This window comes from Mus musculus, chromosome 11 (assembly GCF_000001635.26).
Source record: "Mus musculus strain C57BL/6J chromosome 11, GRCm38.p6 C57BL/6J".
Lineage (NCBI taxonomy): Eukaryota > Metazoa > Chordata > Mammalia > Rodentia > Muridae > Mus > Mus musculus.
In genome coordinates this window covers 107,780,009-107,799,283 of record NC_000077.6, presented here as the reverse complement: position 1 = coordinate 107,799,283, position 19,275 = coordinate 107,780,009, and the positions used below count along the sequence as shown (strand labels likewise).

General features: G+C 53.1%; 1 protein-coding gene and 1 long non-coding RNA gene across 2 annotated transcripts in view; one reads left to right on the top strand and one right to left on the bottom strand.

Annotated features, from left to right (window-relative positions):
• Positions 1-3,430: 3,430 nt before the first annotated feature.
• Gm11650 (predicted gene 11650) lies at positions 3,431-5,412 on the bottom strand. The gene is made up of 2 exons (NR_165828.1): positions 5,319-5,412; positions 3,431-4,346 (listed from the first exon to the last, which is right to left on the bottom strand). It is a non-coding gene; the product is annotated as a predicted gene 11650 (long non-coding RNA).
• The window catches only part of Cacng4 (calcium channel, voltage-dependent, gamma subunit 4), a 62,350-nt gene continuing 47,652 nt past the window's right edge, over positions 4,578-19,275 (top strand). Inside the window, exon 1 of the mRNA NM_019431.4 lies at positions 4,578-5,039. Coding sequence (NP_062304.1) covers positions 4,820-5,039 — 220 coding nt within the window. The 5' untranslated portion in view covers positions 4,578-4,819. The remainder of the gene's footprint in view (positions 5,040-19,275) is intronic.

Below are 19,275 nucleotides of genomic sequence, written 5' to 3'. Positions count from 1 at the left end.
CATCAGCGGGGGCTGGTACCAGAACAGTCTCTTGCTAGGGAGCTCACTCAACGCAGCCCCTGATGTGATTCCTTTTGAGCCCACGCGGGCTTCGCTCACAGCTCACTGGTTCACTATTTAACACCGACAGCGATGTGCTGGGTTCTCCTCCCACGGACAATGCCCAGGAGACAGCAGCAGCCAGAGGCCAGCATTGTCTGGCGTGGGGGGGGGGGGGGAGCCAAAGGGCTCTTATATTACAGAGCTGATCTTCTGCTTTCTGCTCCAGCTAGCACCTAGGGAAGGTCCTGGAGAAGAGGGGAAGGTGAGCTAAGACCGGTGGCTTTGAGCACTTGCCCTCAACCTCTGCCCCCTCTGAAGTAAGAGGAGGGAATCAATCAAGTCCTACAATCCACCCCATGTGACTTTGATACTGACTTGAATTTGATTTCATCTAAATGTATAGGAGGAGTGGAGAAGGGACCAGAGTAAGCAGAGTGGCCTCAGCATCCTCTGAGAAGTGGAGTGCAATGTTAATTACCAGAGCCTGACTATGCTCTAGAGAGAGCTATGTCCAGATCCTGCCTCCAGAGTTAATGTTTATCCACATAGACATTGTTTACAGAACGCGGATAAAGACATTCTCCCTTCTCGGGTGAACTTATAGGAGGCCACAAAGATCCCCAAAGACACCCACCCAAATATCACCTCCCTTCCCTCTGCACTGCCAGGGGCCCGCCTCTGAGGCTTCTATCTTATTCAGCTGGAGCTGAATAGGAAAGCTGTGTGTATCCAGCTCAAATGGGATCTCAGAGATAAGCAAATGAAATGGAATAAACTTGAATCTACAAAGCCAAGCGGTGTTTTCTGGTCTGTGCTTTCCCTCAGAGGAACCTTCTGAAATAAGGAAGAATAGAAAGTCATTTTTTTTTTTTGCAACTTTGCATAATCTGATGGAGGGGGCCATTCTTCTGGATGCTAAGCAGCCTCCACGTAGTTAAGCCTTCTCCACCCCCAGTCAAGCCCTGGGACATTCTGAGACTCGTCCCTAACCTTTGCCTATAAAAACTCAAAATCATTCTTTCTGTCTAGGTGCCTGGGATGCTGCCCAGGCTCCCTCACCAATCTCCCCTCAGATAAGCCTCCTGAAATCAGCACAACCATCTGCCTTTGAGCAGAGAAATGAGATATCACAAAACATTGCCACGGAAAGGTCCTTCTTTCAGGAGGACAAAGGGAAACAAAGCCCTTAATAAAGGCTTTCGGAGACACCACCCACGGTGTCTGCATCCCTGGTGGGTGGTGGGGCCTCTCCTCCTCCAGCTGCAGAGGTAGCCCTGCTCTGCCAGGCCAGTTACCTTGGCATTCGTGCTCTGACACGCGTATTATGGAGCACGAGCAGCCTAGTCCTGTATTCCTCTCCCTCCTCGCTAACTGCCTGGCATGGCCGCTCGCTGATCCTTGGATCTGAGACTGTGAGAATTTCACTCATGATGGTTCCATCTTCACAGCTTGTGGAAAGTGAAGATTTGAAGCAATTACCAGAAAGAACCAATGAGGAAAGAACCCCTCGGAATTGGGAGGGAAATGGTTTTGGAGAATGGCTTTAACTGACGGTCTCACGCCCCACCTCTTTGGCCATACAGGGTGGCAATAAAATATGTAGTCACTATACACTTTGTCCTAGGTGGCTCCCTGGAAGAAACACCAAGTGCCCTATCTCTCTAGAATAACGCTAGTCCACAATCTTCTCCCAAGCAAGGGTTGGATGCATCCTTCTCCCAGGTCTGGAAGCAACCCAGGGGACACTGCAAACTCTAGGGTCCCTAGGCAGCAAAACTCAGCCATTTAGAAGTCTTGAATCTAGCTGAGCAGAAATTTCCAGATTTCAATTGTGCTCACCCAGGCATGATGAACGGCCTCAGACAGCCCTGAGTTTGCTCCAGCTTCTTTGCCGGCGGTCAAGTCCTTATTTGACTCCACAGTCTACACCCACATAAGCTCAGGTCCAAGTGTGGCTGCAGGTTGGGTGATCACCAACAGATAGGCAAACCAGCAAGCCCCCATCAGGGTCCTCTCAAAAGAACAGGAAATAACAACAGTCTCCAGGAGCGGAGCTGCAATCTGACCTAGGGTGAAAGCTTCAGCAAGCTTCTCCACTTCAGCAAGCTTCTCCACTTCTTCTCTTCACCTTGACTCATATCCAGGTGTTTTGAGGTGTGGAGGGGCAATAGTGAGAACTCACAGAATGCCCTCTATGTGCCCAGAGTGCATCCTAATCTCTGTCTCCAAGAGAGAAGTGGCATTTGCCACTAATTCACAAATAACTGTCCAGCGCATGTGTGTCCAAGGCTGAGACCTGCAAAGCAAATCTGAAAGGCATACCAGAGAAGAATCTCCCTCCCAGGTAGTCATGGCTTGTCCAAATCAAGCTGTTCACTACCAAGGTGGTAATGATCTTAAGCCCAGGTCCCATCTCTAGATCTCTCCAAGACACTCCAAGCCCCTCTGTGGGTACAGTACAAAAGCTGGTCCAACTTGCTTCCTAGAGCTGAAGACGTCTGTCCTACCTCCTGTGTGACTCGGGGTTGCTTGCTTGGATATTATCTCACAGTTACCTAAGAAGGCATGAGGGGAAATCTACTCCCCACCCACCCCCTGGAAGATGAATTAGGTTACTGCATTGGTTTCTTCCAAGATCCTAGGAGAAAGCTCTAACTAGTGCAGGCCAGAGGATGTTTCTGTGTAACCCAGCACCTGGCTAACCCGGATGTGGGTTTTCACACCTTGCTTCATGGAACTCTGAGGAGCACAGAGGAGCTTCCAGCTGCGAGGTGTGGGGGGGTGGGGGGGGTGGGAAGGGGGGTGGGAGGGGGTCGGGGCGCGGCGTGTTCCACCTCATTTCCTCAGCAGTCAGGACACCAGGTTTGTTTGTGTTGGCCCACTGTTAAGGATTACCTCTGAAACAAAGACTGGCTGACTCCCCCCCCAAAAATCAAAAATCTCTCAGAGCACAGAACCTTGAGTTCATCTTGGAGGCTCCTGGAGACAGAGGTGAGCAGCCTTGCCCTGAAACAGGAGAAACCATCACATGCCTTCTGGTCCATTCAGCCGGATATCAGGCACCTGCTGGGTAGACAATACAGCCCTAGATGACAGTGATTTTTTTTAAGGGAAGAAAAGCAATAACTCTCGTCCTTTGAAACTTTGGAAAGCAGAACAGACACCCCCCAAAGGCAGAGGAAAAGGCCAGCAACGCTGATTGGGCTAGTCAGCCTGGCCCTCACATTTTATTATTCTGGTTTTTTTTTTCTATTTGTTTATATTCCCTTCTCCCAGCAAAAGATAATTTTTCCCAGGGCAAACATTTGCACATTGCTACCACACACGGCTATATACGAGGGGGGAGCTCACACTCTCCAGAGAGGAAGAACAGTGAGTGCTCTGAGGCTGGGGTCATTCATTTATTTTCTCTGAGGAAAGCTGGGAAAGTGGCCCGGGAGGTAAAATTGCAAGGGCAGCAGCTTTCCATGTGTCTCTTTCAATCCCAGGGGGTCAGAACAGCAGCCCACAGAACAACCCTCGAGGATGCAACAGGGACAAGGGTGTAAGAAATGGCCTGAGTTCCCCCCCCCCCCGTGGGTTTCAGGCCTCCTGCAGGGGAGGAGGGGAACTGGGTGGCAAGGAAGGAGCCTGGCTCCAAGGAGCTCGGAGTGTATCCAGCTTGGGACCCTGCCAGCACCAAAAGCAATTAAGGGAAGAGGCCAGAGGCCCCGAGGCAGAGTCTGACAAGGTTAAGGGGAGGTGAGGAAGAGCCGGTTAGGCTGAGGAAGAGCCAACCGGAGAAAAAGTAAAGGTTCAGAGAAGGACAGGGAGAAGAAACAGCTGGAGGCTACAATGTAGTTGCTGGTGTTCCTGCCTCTATCAGCAATGGACTATCAGAAGTGTGACTGTAGTGTGTCACATCCTCAGTCCCCCTTCGAAGAAGTCCAGAGCTCCCCAGTGCCTGCTAGAACCCCTTGGCTTGCTTCGGTTGAAATGGAGGTGATCTTCATCTGGCTTGGCCCATAAAGAATGTCTCCCGTCTGTGACCCACATCTGGGCCCTTTGGAAACGCGAGGAGTCTCACAGTACATCCCTGCCTAGACCTTCATAACCAGGTACAGCCATAAGGCCGTGGGGAAAGAAGGAAAGGGGACGCAATCTCCATCCCACAGAATGGGATACAGAATCCTGGGGACTAAGGAGATCCTGGCTGTCCCGGGTTGGAAAGAGAGGTGACTGGAGACGCAGCTTCCCCGGGGTCCTTCCAGGGAACCAATCTTTCTTTCCCTCGGCTTCCTTCGCTCTGATAATGTGAATGAAGCCTGGGAGAGAAAAGAGAGCGCGCGTGAGCGCAGGGAGGGGAGAGAGGGGAGGGAAAATCCCGGCCGTGGGAGAGCGAGCGCGGGGCCAGAGGCGGAGGGGCGGCGCCGAGAGAGCGCGCCGGGCGGCGGGCGGTGGGTGGAGGCGCGGAGGGCGCGGGCCAAGAGCGGAGGGGAGGGCGGGCCGAGAGGGAGGAGCCCCCGGCCGCCACCGCCGCCGCTGCCGCCGCCGCCAGCCCGCCCGGCGGCCCGCGTAGCCCGCGCAGCCCTCACTCGCCGCCGCGCCTCGGAGTTTGAGCCCCGCGCAGCCGGAGCGCAGGCACGCCCGGGGCGCGGGGTCGGAGCGCGCAGCGCGGCGCCGCCCCCCGGCCCTCGGCCCCCCAGCCCCTGGAGCCCCCGGAGCCGCGCGCCGAGGGAGGAGGGCGGGCGGGCGCGGCGGGCCGGGCCGGCGGGCGGCGGACTATGAGGCGCCCACCATGGTGCGATGCGACCGCGGGCTGCAGATGCTGCTGACCACGGCCGGAGCCTTCGCCGCCTTCTCGCTCATGGCCATCGCCATCGGCACCGACTACTGGCTGTACTCCAGCGCGCACATCTGCAACGGCACCAACCTGACCATGGACGACGGGCCCCCGCCCCGCCGCGCTCGCGGCGACCTCACCCATTCGGGACTGTGGCGGGTGTGTTGCATCGAAGGTAGGACCCCTACCCCCAACGCACACACATAACACGCACACATGCACACGCACACATTGCCCCGGGGAGTGGGCCGGGGGAGGGGTGGGCGCGGCGCTGGCTCCACGCGAGACACAAAGAACCTAAAGCTGGGAGGGTGGGTTCCCGAGTGGACACGGGCGCAGCAGCCTCGGGTCCCTCTAGGCTGGGGACCTCCCCAACACACCGATCCCACAAACTCTCGGCTCGCACGCGCACACCCCCTCGCGCACAGACACAATGAAACACACAGAAACTCACGCACGCGCGCGCAACCCGAGAGCGGAGCGATCCCCAGGGGCCTCGCCGGCGCCCCTGGGGGAGGTGGAGGCTGGCGTGGGGGCGGGAGGAGTCTAGGGTTGGGGGGAAAGCGGACGCGGGAGGAGGGGGAGGGGTTGCTTGGCAACCGGTGTCTGTGCGATTGCTATGGGAACTGGCCATCCTGGGGCGGGGCCGGCCGGGGGCGGGGAGCCCCGGGGCAGCTAGGCGCTCACTCCAAGCCCCCAACTGAGAGGGTAAGGGCGGGGTACAGGTTGGGCCCCAAGCGGTTCTGGGGGAGCCAGGTAGCTCCAGCCGGCCGGCCTTCTCTTGATCCCTGACACCACAGACTCACTCCTCTCTGCGCGATGGGTACAAGAGGGGAACCGCGCCGCGTCTCCCGTAACTGAGGCAGCAAGCCCTGGGTCACTGCCCCTCAGCACGAAGTCGGCAAGAGACCTCCGTAGGAACCAAACTGGGGAGAGGAGAGTCAACAGCGGACCAAGAGTGGGCTGGGAGGGGCGTGGTCGCTGTTAGGGCAGGGCGGGGCTCTGTGACCCCCCTAGTATACAGAGACTTGAGAGGTGTGCTTCGGTTGAAATGCATCTAGAGATAGGGATTGAGTCCCTTGGACTGTGGGGACAGCTTCTAGGAGCGCGAGGCAGAAACCTCCGACGCCGGAAATGCATTAGGCTTCTTAGCCCTCCTGGCGCCCTCATGCCCAACGGAAACTCGAACTAACAGGTGTCTACGGAGGGGCGGTCTGGTTCTGCCAGGTTGTAGTCAGATCGGCTGGTTGGTCTCTGACACTGGGGACAGATCAGGGGAACTGGCGATCATTGCTTTAATTTCTCAAAAATCCTTGCGTAGTGTTTCGACTTTCTTTCCGTCACCATTTCTCGTGTGCACTCCGCCCCTGGGAAATTGAGGAAATTCTTCCCTCCTCTCCTCCCTTCAGCTACTTAAGTGTGGTGGGATGCCACAGGAGGGCCAGCTCTTAGAAAGATAGCCCTTCCTGGACGCGTTTTGAATCATATGAAAGGAGGCATTGTGAGGTTTGACTTAGTGATACCCCCCCCCCCACTGTCCCCGCCAGACCCTGGGCTCCTGTCCATCTCTGTCCTCCAATTCCGAGTCCAGATCAGGACTGCTTCTGCACTTTGGAGTTTTATGCTAGCTCTGAGCGGTTTGTAGATGACAGAGTTGTGAGATCAATAGTTAAGGGGGAAAGAACGCCTCACAAAGGAAGTGGTGGGCCCACGATGACACCCCCCTTTTCTTCTGAAAAAAAAACATAATTTTTGGGCATGCAGTTGCTCAGATCGTGAACACCTACACTTCTCATCTGGAGAATGTACCCACGTCACTACCTGCCACCGCACCTGAGTTAGAGAGCAAGGGCTGCAGAGCTGTGTGAGTTCTGCCTCACAGGCTCCACTGGATGCCACCTCCCACCCCCATCCCAAGAAACCCACGGAGCTTGGACCTTCCCGTTTCCCAAGGGAAACTTGAGCGCAGGCAAGCCTGGCCTGCATGGTGACTCCAATGCCTTCTTTATTAATCCCTCATCCTAATTAGGATTGATGCTGCACTTAGCATCTTGCCAGCTGCCTCGAGCCGTTTGAACTCACTGTTCATCAAGAGAGCCCCGGGCTGATCAGGGCAGCTGGCTCGCCTGGCAGAGGGAGCCATCTGGGGGACTTCACGGAAAGAACTGGGCTGCCTCTGTTATTCCCCAAAGCTTGGGGGGTTCTGAGGAATGAGCAGGCTGTACCTACTGGGTGTACCAGGACCAGAGCATCCCCCCGAGACTCAAGGCTGTGAGAGTTGGTTCAAGATTCTTTGTCCAATGCTCAGATCCATAACTGGGCGGGAACTGCCAGCTTTTCTCATAACACAGCAAGGAGGCAGACAGCTCCCAGAGCCACTGATGCCCCCTGTGACGCAGGCCAGCACGTGGCCAGGGACTGAGACCAGGACAGAACAGTTAGCCTCTGGCCACTCCCTAGGGACACCAAGAAGTGTTTTGGAGGGTTACTGCTACTTTATTGGCTTTTGTGGGTAAAATGAACTATTTCTTCCTGTTTTCTAGAACCCCCCACAAACACATAAGCATGACATCTGCACCCCACACACACATGACATCTGCACCTCCACACACATGTCATCTGCACCCCCCACATACATGACATCTGCACCCCCCACATGCATGACATCTGCACCTCACACACATGACATCTGCACCTCCACACACATGTCATCTGCACCCCCACATACATGACATCTGCACCCCCCACATGCATGACATCTGCACCTCCACACACATGACATCTGCACCTCCACACACACATGACATCTGCACCCCCAACATACATGACATCTGCACCCCCAACATACATGACATCTGCACCCCCCACATACATGACATCTGCACCTCCACACACATGACATCTGCACCTCCACACACACATGACATCTGCACCTCCATACACACACATGGCATCTGCATCTCCACACACATGACATCTGCACCCCCCACATCACATCTGCATCTACACACACACACACACACACACACACACACACACACACACGGCATCTGCACCACATACACACATGGCATCTGCACCACACACACACACACATGACATCTGCACCTCCACACACACATGACAGCTGCACCCCACACACATCTGTACACACACACATGACATCTGCATACACACATGACATCTGCACACACACATGACACTGGCACCCCCCCACACACACATGACATCTGCACACACACATGACACTTGCACCACACACACACACAAGCATGACATCTAAATTAAGAGGAGGAGTGGAAAAGAGGAAACATTTGGCTAAACCAGACTACTGCAGCACGCTGTGTATAAGTGTCTCAAGTGCAGCTCAGGGAGTCGGATGGGTTAGCTGGTAGCTCACAAACAGCCAACTCCATTTCCTGAATGTTTCCTGTGCCTTTTAGACCTGGAGGGCCCAGCCCTCTCCCCTAAGGTGTCCACAGAGACACCTGACAGGGACAGCTGCTGTACCCAGCTTCAGCAGAGCTGACCTTGCCCCAGCTCCCCTCCACCCACCTGGCTCTCCCCTGGACAAATGTCAGAAGTCTCAGGTGCACAGTGCTCTCCAGCAAGTTCACACCGCTCTTCAAGGTACTGCCCTCACCCTCATGGGCAGGCAAGAGAGGACAGTTCTGGGACCTGCCCAGAGACACCCAGACAGGAAGCAACCAGCTAGGTTTGAACCTCTTTATCGCTACAGAGCTCTTCCCGCCATGTTACCCTGCCCTTTCCCCAGCAGCTTCTGGGTTGCCATTAAAAAATAGAGAGCCATGTATTTGGCTACTCAGGAGACCCCAGGTTGGGGGGTTGGCAGGAAAGCATTTTAATCGAGGATGTACAACCGGTGCACAGATTGCATAACACACTCTTCTCCCTCGTTGTGTGTGTCTCTCTGTCTCTCTACTTCTGACTCCATTGCTCTTTTTCCATTGTGTCCTGGACTAGCTTGTCCCTACCAGTCACAATTCCGCCCTCCCCCTCCTACCTTCAACCCATTATGCATCTCTTTGTCTATCTCTGGACAAGGCCAGGGATGAAGGGGAAATAAAATCATTTCTGTCTCAGGTATCATCGATGAATGTTTGTTTAATTTCTTTTCATTTTGTAATGTGGAAGGTATAGATCGTGTCCTGCTCGGACATCAAGAGATGGAAGTACCATTTGGACATGGAGAGAAAAGCAGACCCTAGGCACAGAAGCAGGAGTGTAGGACCATCTGCCAAGGCTCCACACCCACCATGAACCACAAAACACACACGGTCTCCTAAGGTTCAGACCTCTAAGAGACCCCATGCTACAAGGTTGAGCCTGAACAACACTCTTCCCTCCCTTGCCCCTCTACCATGTCACCCATAGATGAAGCCGCCTCCGGCACGCTCACGACTGTCAGAACCTTAACAAGACAGCCTTGACACCGGCCGGCGTTGTCTCTGATGCTTCTTTTGTGCCAGCTGGGCACTGATAGGAGACGATACAAAGGCCTTTATCCTAGTCACTCTCACCTTCCTCCGCTGGCCAGAATCTTTGTCACTAGTGTCCCCAATCTTCATTCCCACAGTCACCCACAGATTAAAAATACCTGTTTCTCAGCCCTGTGGCCCGCGTGTGAGGAGGGAGCAGCTAACTAGGGTGTCTGCTCCAGAGGCTCCAGCTGTCCTAAGCCCTATCCTAAGCCCATAGGTGGGAGGGGTGTGTATTCTACATATGCTTCATGATTGGTGAGATCAGACGTGGGTCTTCACACCACACTCCGGGATGAGCCAGACCGCTCAGAGAGTCTGGGTATACAGGATAGCTTTTCTTGGCAGCTGCAAGGCCCTGGATTGTGCTGGGACCATTGCCTCTTATATTCGTTTTGCTTTCTCTTGCACTAACCTAGAGACTGCCCATCCAGTCTTAGCCCATCTACTACTAAGGTGGGTAGTAGTAACCAGAGCAAGCCCTCCATCCCTACTGCTTTGAGGTGCCACCTTCTGGTCCCATGTCCCCTCGGTGTTGATAATAGTCCCCATTTACCATAGACATGTAGAGGTGTGGGTAATCACCAACAACACTTTCAGGTAAATATTAATTCTCTCTGCCTTTTAGAGGTAGAGAAGCTGAGGTTCAAGATGGACGGAGCTCCTGTGTCAGGGCTGCCTTTCCCAGCCCAGCTCAGCACAAGTGTAGGCGCTGCGCTTTCAGGAGCTGTAGGTTTCAGGAACTATAATGTGTGAACCACTGAGGCTTGGGAAAGGGCAGCTAAGGGGCTGTCTTGCCATATCTGCTGACCCAAAAGAATGATTAAAGATCTGAGAGGCAGGCCATTTGAACAATAGGCCTTCTCTTCTCATGGTTCTGGAGGTCAAGGAAGATGGAGGTGGAGAGGCTGGCTCCTGGGCTCCTGGGCTCCTGGGCTCCTGGGTTATGTTCTTCCTGGTGCGATGTTCTTCCTTTTCTACTGATGGTCACTTGCCCGAAGTGCTCACATAATAGAGCTGATGCCGCCATGAAGATCCCCTCCTTATGGTCTCATCTAAGTCTAATCATGCCTGTTTCAGTTAGGGTTTTACCGCTGTGAACAGACACCATGACCAAGGCAAGTCTTATAGAGGACACTATTTAATTGGCTTACAGGTTCAGAGGTTCAGTCCATTGTCATCAAGGAGGGAGCATGGCAGTATCCAGGCAGGCATGGTACAGGAAGAGCTGAGAGTTCTACATCTGAAGATGAAGACTGCTAGCAGAATACTGGCTTCCAGGCAGCTAGGATGAAGGTCTTAAAGCCCACACCCACAGTGACAAACCTACTCCAACAGGGCCACACCTTCTAATAGTGCCATTCCCTGGTCCAAGCATATACAAACCATCACCATGCCCAAGTCCCATCTCCATGTCTTGCTGTCCACACTGAAGATAAGGAGACCACCATATGAATTTGGTGATATTCAACAGCTAATCCACAACAGGGGTGCTTTTCTTTCCATACCTTGCTCAGCAGCTGCCATTCACATCCCTGTCATTTGGAGGTCCCCTCTCTCATCTACACACTTACGGATGATACCAGATGGCCTCCATCTCTTCTGTTTCTGTCTGTCCTCCCCTCAGCTCTGTCTCTTGCCAGGGTCTTACATAGCCCAGGCTGGTCTTCAACTCAATATCCTAAAGTGACCTTGACCCCTGATTCTCTTGCCTCTACTTCTGAGTGCTGGGATTACAGACAGACATGAGTCACCATGTCCCATTTATGCCGCTCTGGGGATTGAACCCAGGACTTTGCATGTGTTGGACAAACGCTGGCCCAACTGAGCTGCATCCCAAGCCCCCTCCTTTCTCTCTTCTTAAAGGAAATACCAGCACCCCTTTTTGGAAACCAGCCGACTTAGTAAGGAAAAGCTAGGCATCTCGGTGGATCCGGTCCGAGGGTCCCACCATAGAGCTGGCTTTCAGATAGGCTTGATGGTGTAATCCTCAGGTCTTTATAGCAGACCTCTCTTGTGTTAGTCTCCCCAGGCAGCTCAGATGCTGAGGACTCCCAGGATGCAAGTCCCAAGAAAGCAGAGTGGGAAAAGACCTCTGGTTCTAGGACCCAGGGTCTCAGAAATGCGAAAGGCAAAGACCAGCACAGCCAGGCTGGAGTAGCTTGCTGCGTTGAAGACAGACTGCTAGTTCTCGGTCTCCCAACCTAACACATGGGGTCTAGCTAATCTGAAACCTTCTCACCTACTCGAGCCCCAGCCTTAGCTTGCAAATTGAGCAAAGCTCTGAGTGCTTCCATGGGAGACACGGGGGCTTTAAGACCCTTCAGAACACCTCAGCTGTGCCGTACAAATGTAATGTAAGCTGTCTGCCTGATGGCACACTTCATTCATTCATTCGTTCATTCATCCGTCTGTCCGTCTACCCATCCATCCATTCTTCACAAGCTCACTAAACACCTGGTCTCCTAAGATACGGGAGGCCCCGGATCCTTGCTGCAAGCAGAACACACTTCCTAACAGAGCAGTTGACACTCTGTGGAGTCAGAGTGTCCTGGGAGAGACTTCAGTCCAGCCACCGTCACAGCTGAAACAAACCTGATGTGGATGGAGAAAAATTGGCAAGGTGGGCTGAGGATAGCCAGAGAGGGTAGCCCAAGGAAGCTCAAGGTCAGGGTTAGGGACCCCTTTCACCCCAGATTGCTGCTGCTAGTGGGGCAGGGGCAGAGGTGAAAAGGGATCACATGGCTTTTGTTTTTCTTTTTCTGAGACAAGGTCTCATGTAGCCCAGGCTAGCCTGAAACTCGATATGTAATCAGAGTTGAACTTGAACCCTGATCCTGCTACCCCTCTGTCTCTAGTGCTGCATCTGCACCCTGACAAACATCTTTTAGCTTTATGTGAAGGATTCCAGAAAGGTAGAAGGCCCATCTGGATCCTGTAGTGTGGTAGGTGGCCACACTAGAGTCTCTGGGATCAAGTGGCAGCTGCAGAGCTAGGAGATAGGAAGGAAGGAAGGAAGGGAGGGAGGGAGGGAGGGAGGGAGGAAGGGGAGAAGAGGAGGATGCAAGGCTACTCCCCAGATCTGATGCTTCACAGCCGCCCGAGTGACGATGGTACCGTGTCCAAAAGGAGGAAGTCTGAAGAAATTGTAGGAAGTCAGAGCCAGGGCTGACTCAGATGTTTGACATCATAAACCTACATTCATAATAAGCAGCAATGCTGGAAGGTCCCATGGAACCCCCACAGGAGCCCATGATTATCGACAAGCCCCAAGGCTCATCGCCACTCGTTGCTCCCCACAGGGTAGAGTCTCTGAACCTCAGCACTTAGTGTTTGACCATATTGTGTCACTGTCCTGTGTTGAAGGATCTTTAACTGTATCCTAGCCCTGAACCACTAGAAGCCAGTAGCAGGTCCTCCTACTGTGACCACTCAGAGTGTCTTCAGATGTCCCCACATCCCACTGGTCCCACTGGTCTAGGGAAAGTGTCATTTAGTCCGATGGCCGTGGTGATGGAGGCAGGCAGGCTCGGTTCCAGCTAGAAGCTCTGCTCAGTTCTCTAACCTTCAGGGACACACAGGGGACTCAAGCAAGGGATGGAGCGAGTCTATTAATGGGGTGACCTGGCATCTGCTTTAAGTGCCCAGCTCCTTCCTTTATTAATAGCAAGGCTCACCTGCCTGTGCCACCCCAGCACGGGGCCTCGGCCATGCTGGGAACTGCTGATGGAGCCCAATCCTCACTCAGAGCAGGCAAAGCAGGGCAACTTATGCAAGGTCGCATGGTAGGGATGAAGGTCACTAGCCACAGAGCTAGAGTAAGTGCAGAGGCCACCCTGCTAGGATCTGTCCCCAGCACAGTCTCCACTTGGGCAGTAAGCAGCCACCATGGCATATGCATCGGGGTATAGCCATAAAGGCAGAGCCATTTAGGTGACAGCCTCTAGCATACACAGAGGACCCTTCTGGTGCAGCCCAAGGGTCTGTGCGACTCAGAGACAGTGCTGTCCCTCCCAGATCCCAGGCTCTCTCCCTTCTGGCTTCCATACAGCAGAGTGGACTCTCAGCCATACCCAGTCAGCTCCTTCCTTGAGATTTTCAGGCATTCATCTGGGTGTCCCCCAGATACTGGTGGCCTCATAGGTGCATGGGTTTGGATCCTGAGTGTAGCTACAACCCACCCACCCCACCCCCAAGCCACAGTCTCTCAGGTAGGGGCATACAGATGCAAGAGTGCCTGCAGACCAAAGCCACAATCTCTCTGGTAACCCAAGATTCCAGTTGTGTATTGTTTTGGGATATTTGAAACGGTCTCCTGTAGTCCAGGCTGAACTCATTTTGTACCCAGGGCTGGCTTTGAACTCAGTCCTCCTGCCTCTGCCTCCTAAGTGCTGGATTACAGGTGTGCTCCATCATGCCCTGCTTGCTTTGGATCAGCTTTTGATAATACAGAGGTTTGAACTCAGGGCCTTGCACATGCTGAGAAAGCAAGCACTCTGCTGCTGAGCTACATCCTGAACCTATTCTGGTTCCTTAAGGTGATCTCACTGCATGGCCCAGACCCTTTCATGGTCTTCCTCATGGGCCTCCCAGCTGCTGGGATTACAGTCTCACACCTGTACACCTGAACACCTGCATACCTGTACACCTGCACATCTGCACACCTGCACACCTGCGTACCTGCACACCTACATACCTGTATAGCTGAACACCTACACACCCGTATACCTGCACACCTGCATACCTGTACATCTGCACACCTGTATACCTGTACACCTGCACACCTGCATACCTGTACACCTGCACACCTGCATACCTGTACACCTGAGCACCTGCACACCTACATACCTGTACCCTTGTATACCTGTACACCTGAACACCTGCATACCTGTACACCTGCACATCTGCACACCTGCGTACCTGCACACCTACATACCTGTATAGCTGAACACCTACACACCCGTATACCTGCACACCTGCATACCTGTACATCTGCACACCTGTATACCTGTACACCTGCACACCTGCATACCTGTACACCTGCACACCTGCATACCTGTACACCTGAGCACCTGCACACCTACATACCTGTACCCTTGTATACCTGTACACCTGAACACCTGCATACCTGTACACCTGCACATCTGCACACCTGCGTACCTGCACACCTACATACCTGTATAGCTGAACACCTACACACCCGTATACCTGCACACCTGCATACCTGTACATCTGCACACCTGTATACCTGTACACCTGCACACCTGCATACCTGCACACCTGCACACCTGCATACCTGTACACCTGAGCACCTGCACACCTACATACCTGTACCCTTGTATACCTGTACACCTGAACACCTGCATACCTGTATACCTGCATACCTGTACACCTGAACACCTGCACACCTGTATACCTGTAGACCTGCACACCTGTTTACCTGCACACCTGCATACCTGTACACCTGCATAGCTGAACACCTGCATACCTGTACACCTGCACACCTGAATACCTGCACATCTGCACACCTGCATACCTGTACACCTGCACATCTGTTTACCTGCATACCTGTACACCTGCACACCTGAACATCTGCACACCTGCACACCTGTACACCTGTTTATTTGCACACCTGCATACCTGTACACCTGCACACCTGCATACCTGTACACCTGAGCACCTGCTGCAGGTGTTGTTTGTTAGTCTGTGCTGCCGTCTTCATTGCTACCTCATCTCTGAGAACGAGCCAGAGAGCTTGAGAAGCTTCTTGGCTCAGCAGACTTCCACACAGCCTAGGAAAACGTGAACAGGCAGAGAAATTGTCAGTCTGCCTGTCTCGCCTGCTGCCAACCTTTTACCTCCTGACTGTCAGCGACAGAGGCAAGACCCAAACAGGTCATCACAGATAACCCTTTCTCCCTGCACAGTAGTCACAAAGATCGGGGTTCAAGTCTAAGCCCAGCCAGTTGTTGGCTGTGTTTCTAGACAAATTAGTCTCTCTGGTCACCCATTCTCTCAGTATAAATCAGCGTGTTGTGAGATCAGCTCCTGAGGTTGTTTTAATGTCATGCTATGAAACATGCAAAAGGCTCTTCCTTGTGCCTTGTAGTCACTTGAAGCATCCTATCACGTTTATTTCCCCTTCCCGTAATTCCTGAACTTTGGAAGTTCACATAGGAAATAGATCTCCCAGATGTTGCAGCTGACCTGGGAGGTTACCTAATCAGCGTCCTAGCTACCAGGGTCTCGGGATGCATGAAACGGAACCTCCCTTAGTGGAACTCATAGGTGCCAGCTCATCACTGCGGGCAGCAGAGCTCCAGGTGGCTGCTAAGAACCCCAAAATGGATGGCTAAGGCAGAAACTGGGTGACCACTGACATCTAGCAACAGAAAGACAACATCTGTAGTGAAGCTAGGGATGGTTGCATCCATCCTTCCTCCTGCCTAGAACCAAACTCAGCCAGAAATCAACTCCAGATCACTATTTGTGAGTCCCAGTGTCTGGGATGGGGCCAGATAAAGAATGGCTGGGTCCTAGGTCGTGGAGAACATTGCAGAAGGTCAGCAGGGCTGTGGATTGGTCCCCATTTTGCCACTAACCACATGGACACTTTTCAGCTGGTCCCTCAACCTCTTAAGCCTCCTTGACTTGCTCAGTCATCAGATACCCCTCCCTGCCTCCATGCCTTCATGCCTCCTCCCTGTTCTGTCTCCCTCCTCCTTATAGCTTCCCTCCCTCCTCCCTCCTCCCTTCTCCTCCTCTCTATATTCTGCCCTTTCCCCCACGGGTATACAAACATGTAATGTGAAGGCCTGTGACTGACAGTGGCCATGCCCCCCTTGGAGGCTCTGTAGCAGGAACGGAGACTTCAGAATTCTTTTCTGGCTCCCCACCCCCAGCACACCTTGATAGGGAAAGGCTTGCACACGGCAGCCTCACACATGAGGTGTGGGGCAAGCTGTCTGCCAGCTGGAGGAGTCTCCCTTCCTTCTCCCACGGGTTGTCATCAGCCTCCATCAAAACTTCAGGGGCTCTGCCTTGAGCCCAGCATGGCCCTGGCCGCTGCAGAGACAGGGCAGAGCCTGTTTCCTGATACTTAGCCAGTTCCTCTCTGTGTGGGATTCCCCTGCTCAGCCTCTGCACACAGTCACAACGGTCTTGTCAAGCTATCTGCCAGATCACATCACTCCCCAGCTCCCTCCAGTGAGAACACACCCCACTTGTGACAAGGCTTGGCTTGGCCCCTGATGCCTCCAGCTCTGACATTTCCCAGAGTTCTTAAGAAATGAACCTGCTAGCCAGGCAGTGGTGGTGCACGCCTTTAATCCCAGTACTTGGGAGGCAGAGGCAGGCAGATTTCTGAGTTCAAGGCCAGCCTGGTCTACAAAGTGAGTTCCGGACAGCCAAGGCTACACAGAGAAAAAGAAAAAAGAAAAAGGAAAAAGAAAAAGGAAAAAGAAAGAAAGAAATGAATCCGCTGATAGGGAGAAGAGCTTGAGGGCAGTGGGCAAGACTTGTGTTTGAATCTCGCTCCTCTCTGCTTGGTCACATTCCTTTGTTTCTCCGAGCCTCTGTTTTCTCATCTATAAATAATGGGTGTATGGATGCTAGACCATCATATAACACCCACAAATTCAAATGGGATTCTACCCAAGGAGCTGCAAAGACTGCCCATACATGATGTCACTGTCCCACTGGAGAGCATGCTGTGCTGAAGATGCAGCCAGAAGGCTGGGAACTGCATAAGGTGATGTCTGGGGAAAAAAGCTGGACTAGTTCATTAGGAGTCCCTCAGTCATAGGCCAGTGAGATGCCTCCGTGCTGCCAGCCAGATGGCCTGTCTATTACCTGGGTCTCATGAGGCAAGAGGACAGAACCAACTCCCTTGAGTTGCCTTCTGACTACCATAATCGTGTCTTAGAATACACAAGACACACACACACACACATACACACACACACACACACACACAAAAGTAAATAAATATGTTTAAAATTTTTAGTCACTGTGTCACCTCCAAGCTAGAGAGGTAGCTTAGACTTACACGTAGTAAGCAGCCATCAAGTGGGTTTTGTGGGTACACTCCCCTTGAAGAGCAGATGGATTGAATCTGGAGGCCACTGAAGTAGAAATGATGAGAGTTGAAGCCAGAACGGTCGCCTGTGAGAGGCAAGTGGGTGTTGGATGTCCAAGAAGTGTGTTTTCCAAAGCCTGAAGGAAGCCCCCTGACCGGCTGGATGTGAAGTGTGGGAGTTGGGGGACAGGCACAGAAGTAGGAGGCTAGGAGGAATCTCGCAGTGGCTCAGCCCAGGAAGCCTACAGAAGAGCCGTTTCTCAAGGCTGAATAGCTGCCTGTGGGGAGAGGAGAGCTCAGGTTCGCTATGTATCTGGCTGAAGACCTCCCGTCCCCTGGAGCTGAGACAGCCATGGCCTGGGGATAGAGATATGGAAGCCCAGATGGATGGATGGATGGATGGATGGATGGATGGATGGATGGATGGATAGGTGCTTGAGTAGGTGGGTAGATGGGTGGGTAGGTGGATGGATGGGTGGATGGGTAGGTGGGTAGAGGGGTGGGTAGGTGGATGGATGGGTGGATGGGTAGGTGGGTAGATGGGTGGGTAGGTGGATGGATGGGTGGATGGGTAGGTGGGTAGATGGGTGGGTGGATGGATGGATGGATGGATGGATGGGTGCTTGAGTAGGTGGGTAGATGGGTGGGTAGGTGGATGGATGGGTGGATGGGTAGGTGGGTAGATGGGTGGGTAGGTGGATGGATGGGTGAATGGGTAGGTGGGTAGATTGGTGGGTAGGTGGATGGATGGGTGGATGGGTAGGTGGGTAGATGGGTGGGTAGGTGGATGGATGGGTGGATGGGTAGGTGGGTAGATGGGTGGGTAGGTGGATGGATGGGTGGATGGGTAGGTGGGTAGATGGGTGGGTAGGTGGATGGATGGGTGGATGGGTAGGTGGGTAGATGGGTGGGTGGGTGGATGGAAACAGCTCCCCCTGGTGATGTGAACTAAGCCCCAGTGCTTTGGGCTTAAGACTGGTGATCAGACTTCCGAACTAAAACTCTGGCTGAGGGACTCAGCGACAGGTTTTTGTTGTGGGTATTTAAGTTGCAATACAGACGATGTCATGAGAATCCTAGATGGTTGGCTTTCCTAGTTTGGGCAAGAAAGGGAGAGACATCTAGGAAATTTGAACTCAAGACAGCTAGGAAAAACCCAGATGCCAGGGTTGTTTGGTAAACTACTCAAAGCCCTAGGTTTGATTCCTAGAAGCCCATCAACAAAGTATAGAGGTGCACTTCTGTAATTCCAGCACTTAGGACCAGGTCAGGGTCATCCTCAGCTACATAGAGGGTTCAAGGACTGCCTGGGCTAAAAAAGACAAGAGCAGGGCGGAGAGCACCCCCATTTCTTATAGTGGGTGGGGGCAGTGGGAAAGTGTATTAACACACACACACACACACACACACACACACACACACACACACACTATGTGAAGGCCTGAAGTTTGATTTGGGAACTTATTCTTGGTCACTGTTTGACCTTATTCACTGAGGCAGGGTCTCTCGCCCTACCTGGGGACCTGCTTGTATGGCCAATTCTGTTAGCCAGCTTTTTCTGAGGATCCTCATCCTCTGCCTTGCAAGGCCTGGAATTACGAGCATGCCCAGCCAGCCTGAGGGGATGGGATCTAGAGATCCAAACTCAGTCTTTACAATTGCGTGGCAAACACTCCTGAGCCATCTCTCCATCTCCTTAACCACTTTTTTGAACAAGAGGACCCTGCAGATGGCCATCAGTGACCCTGAGCGACCTGTCCTGCTCCAAGAAGACTTTGGGGTACAGAAAAGCTGTGCTAGGGGGAAGAGGGTCACAGAGATGGCAGAAGGGTAAA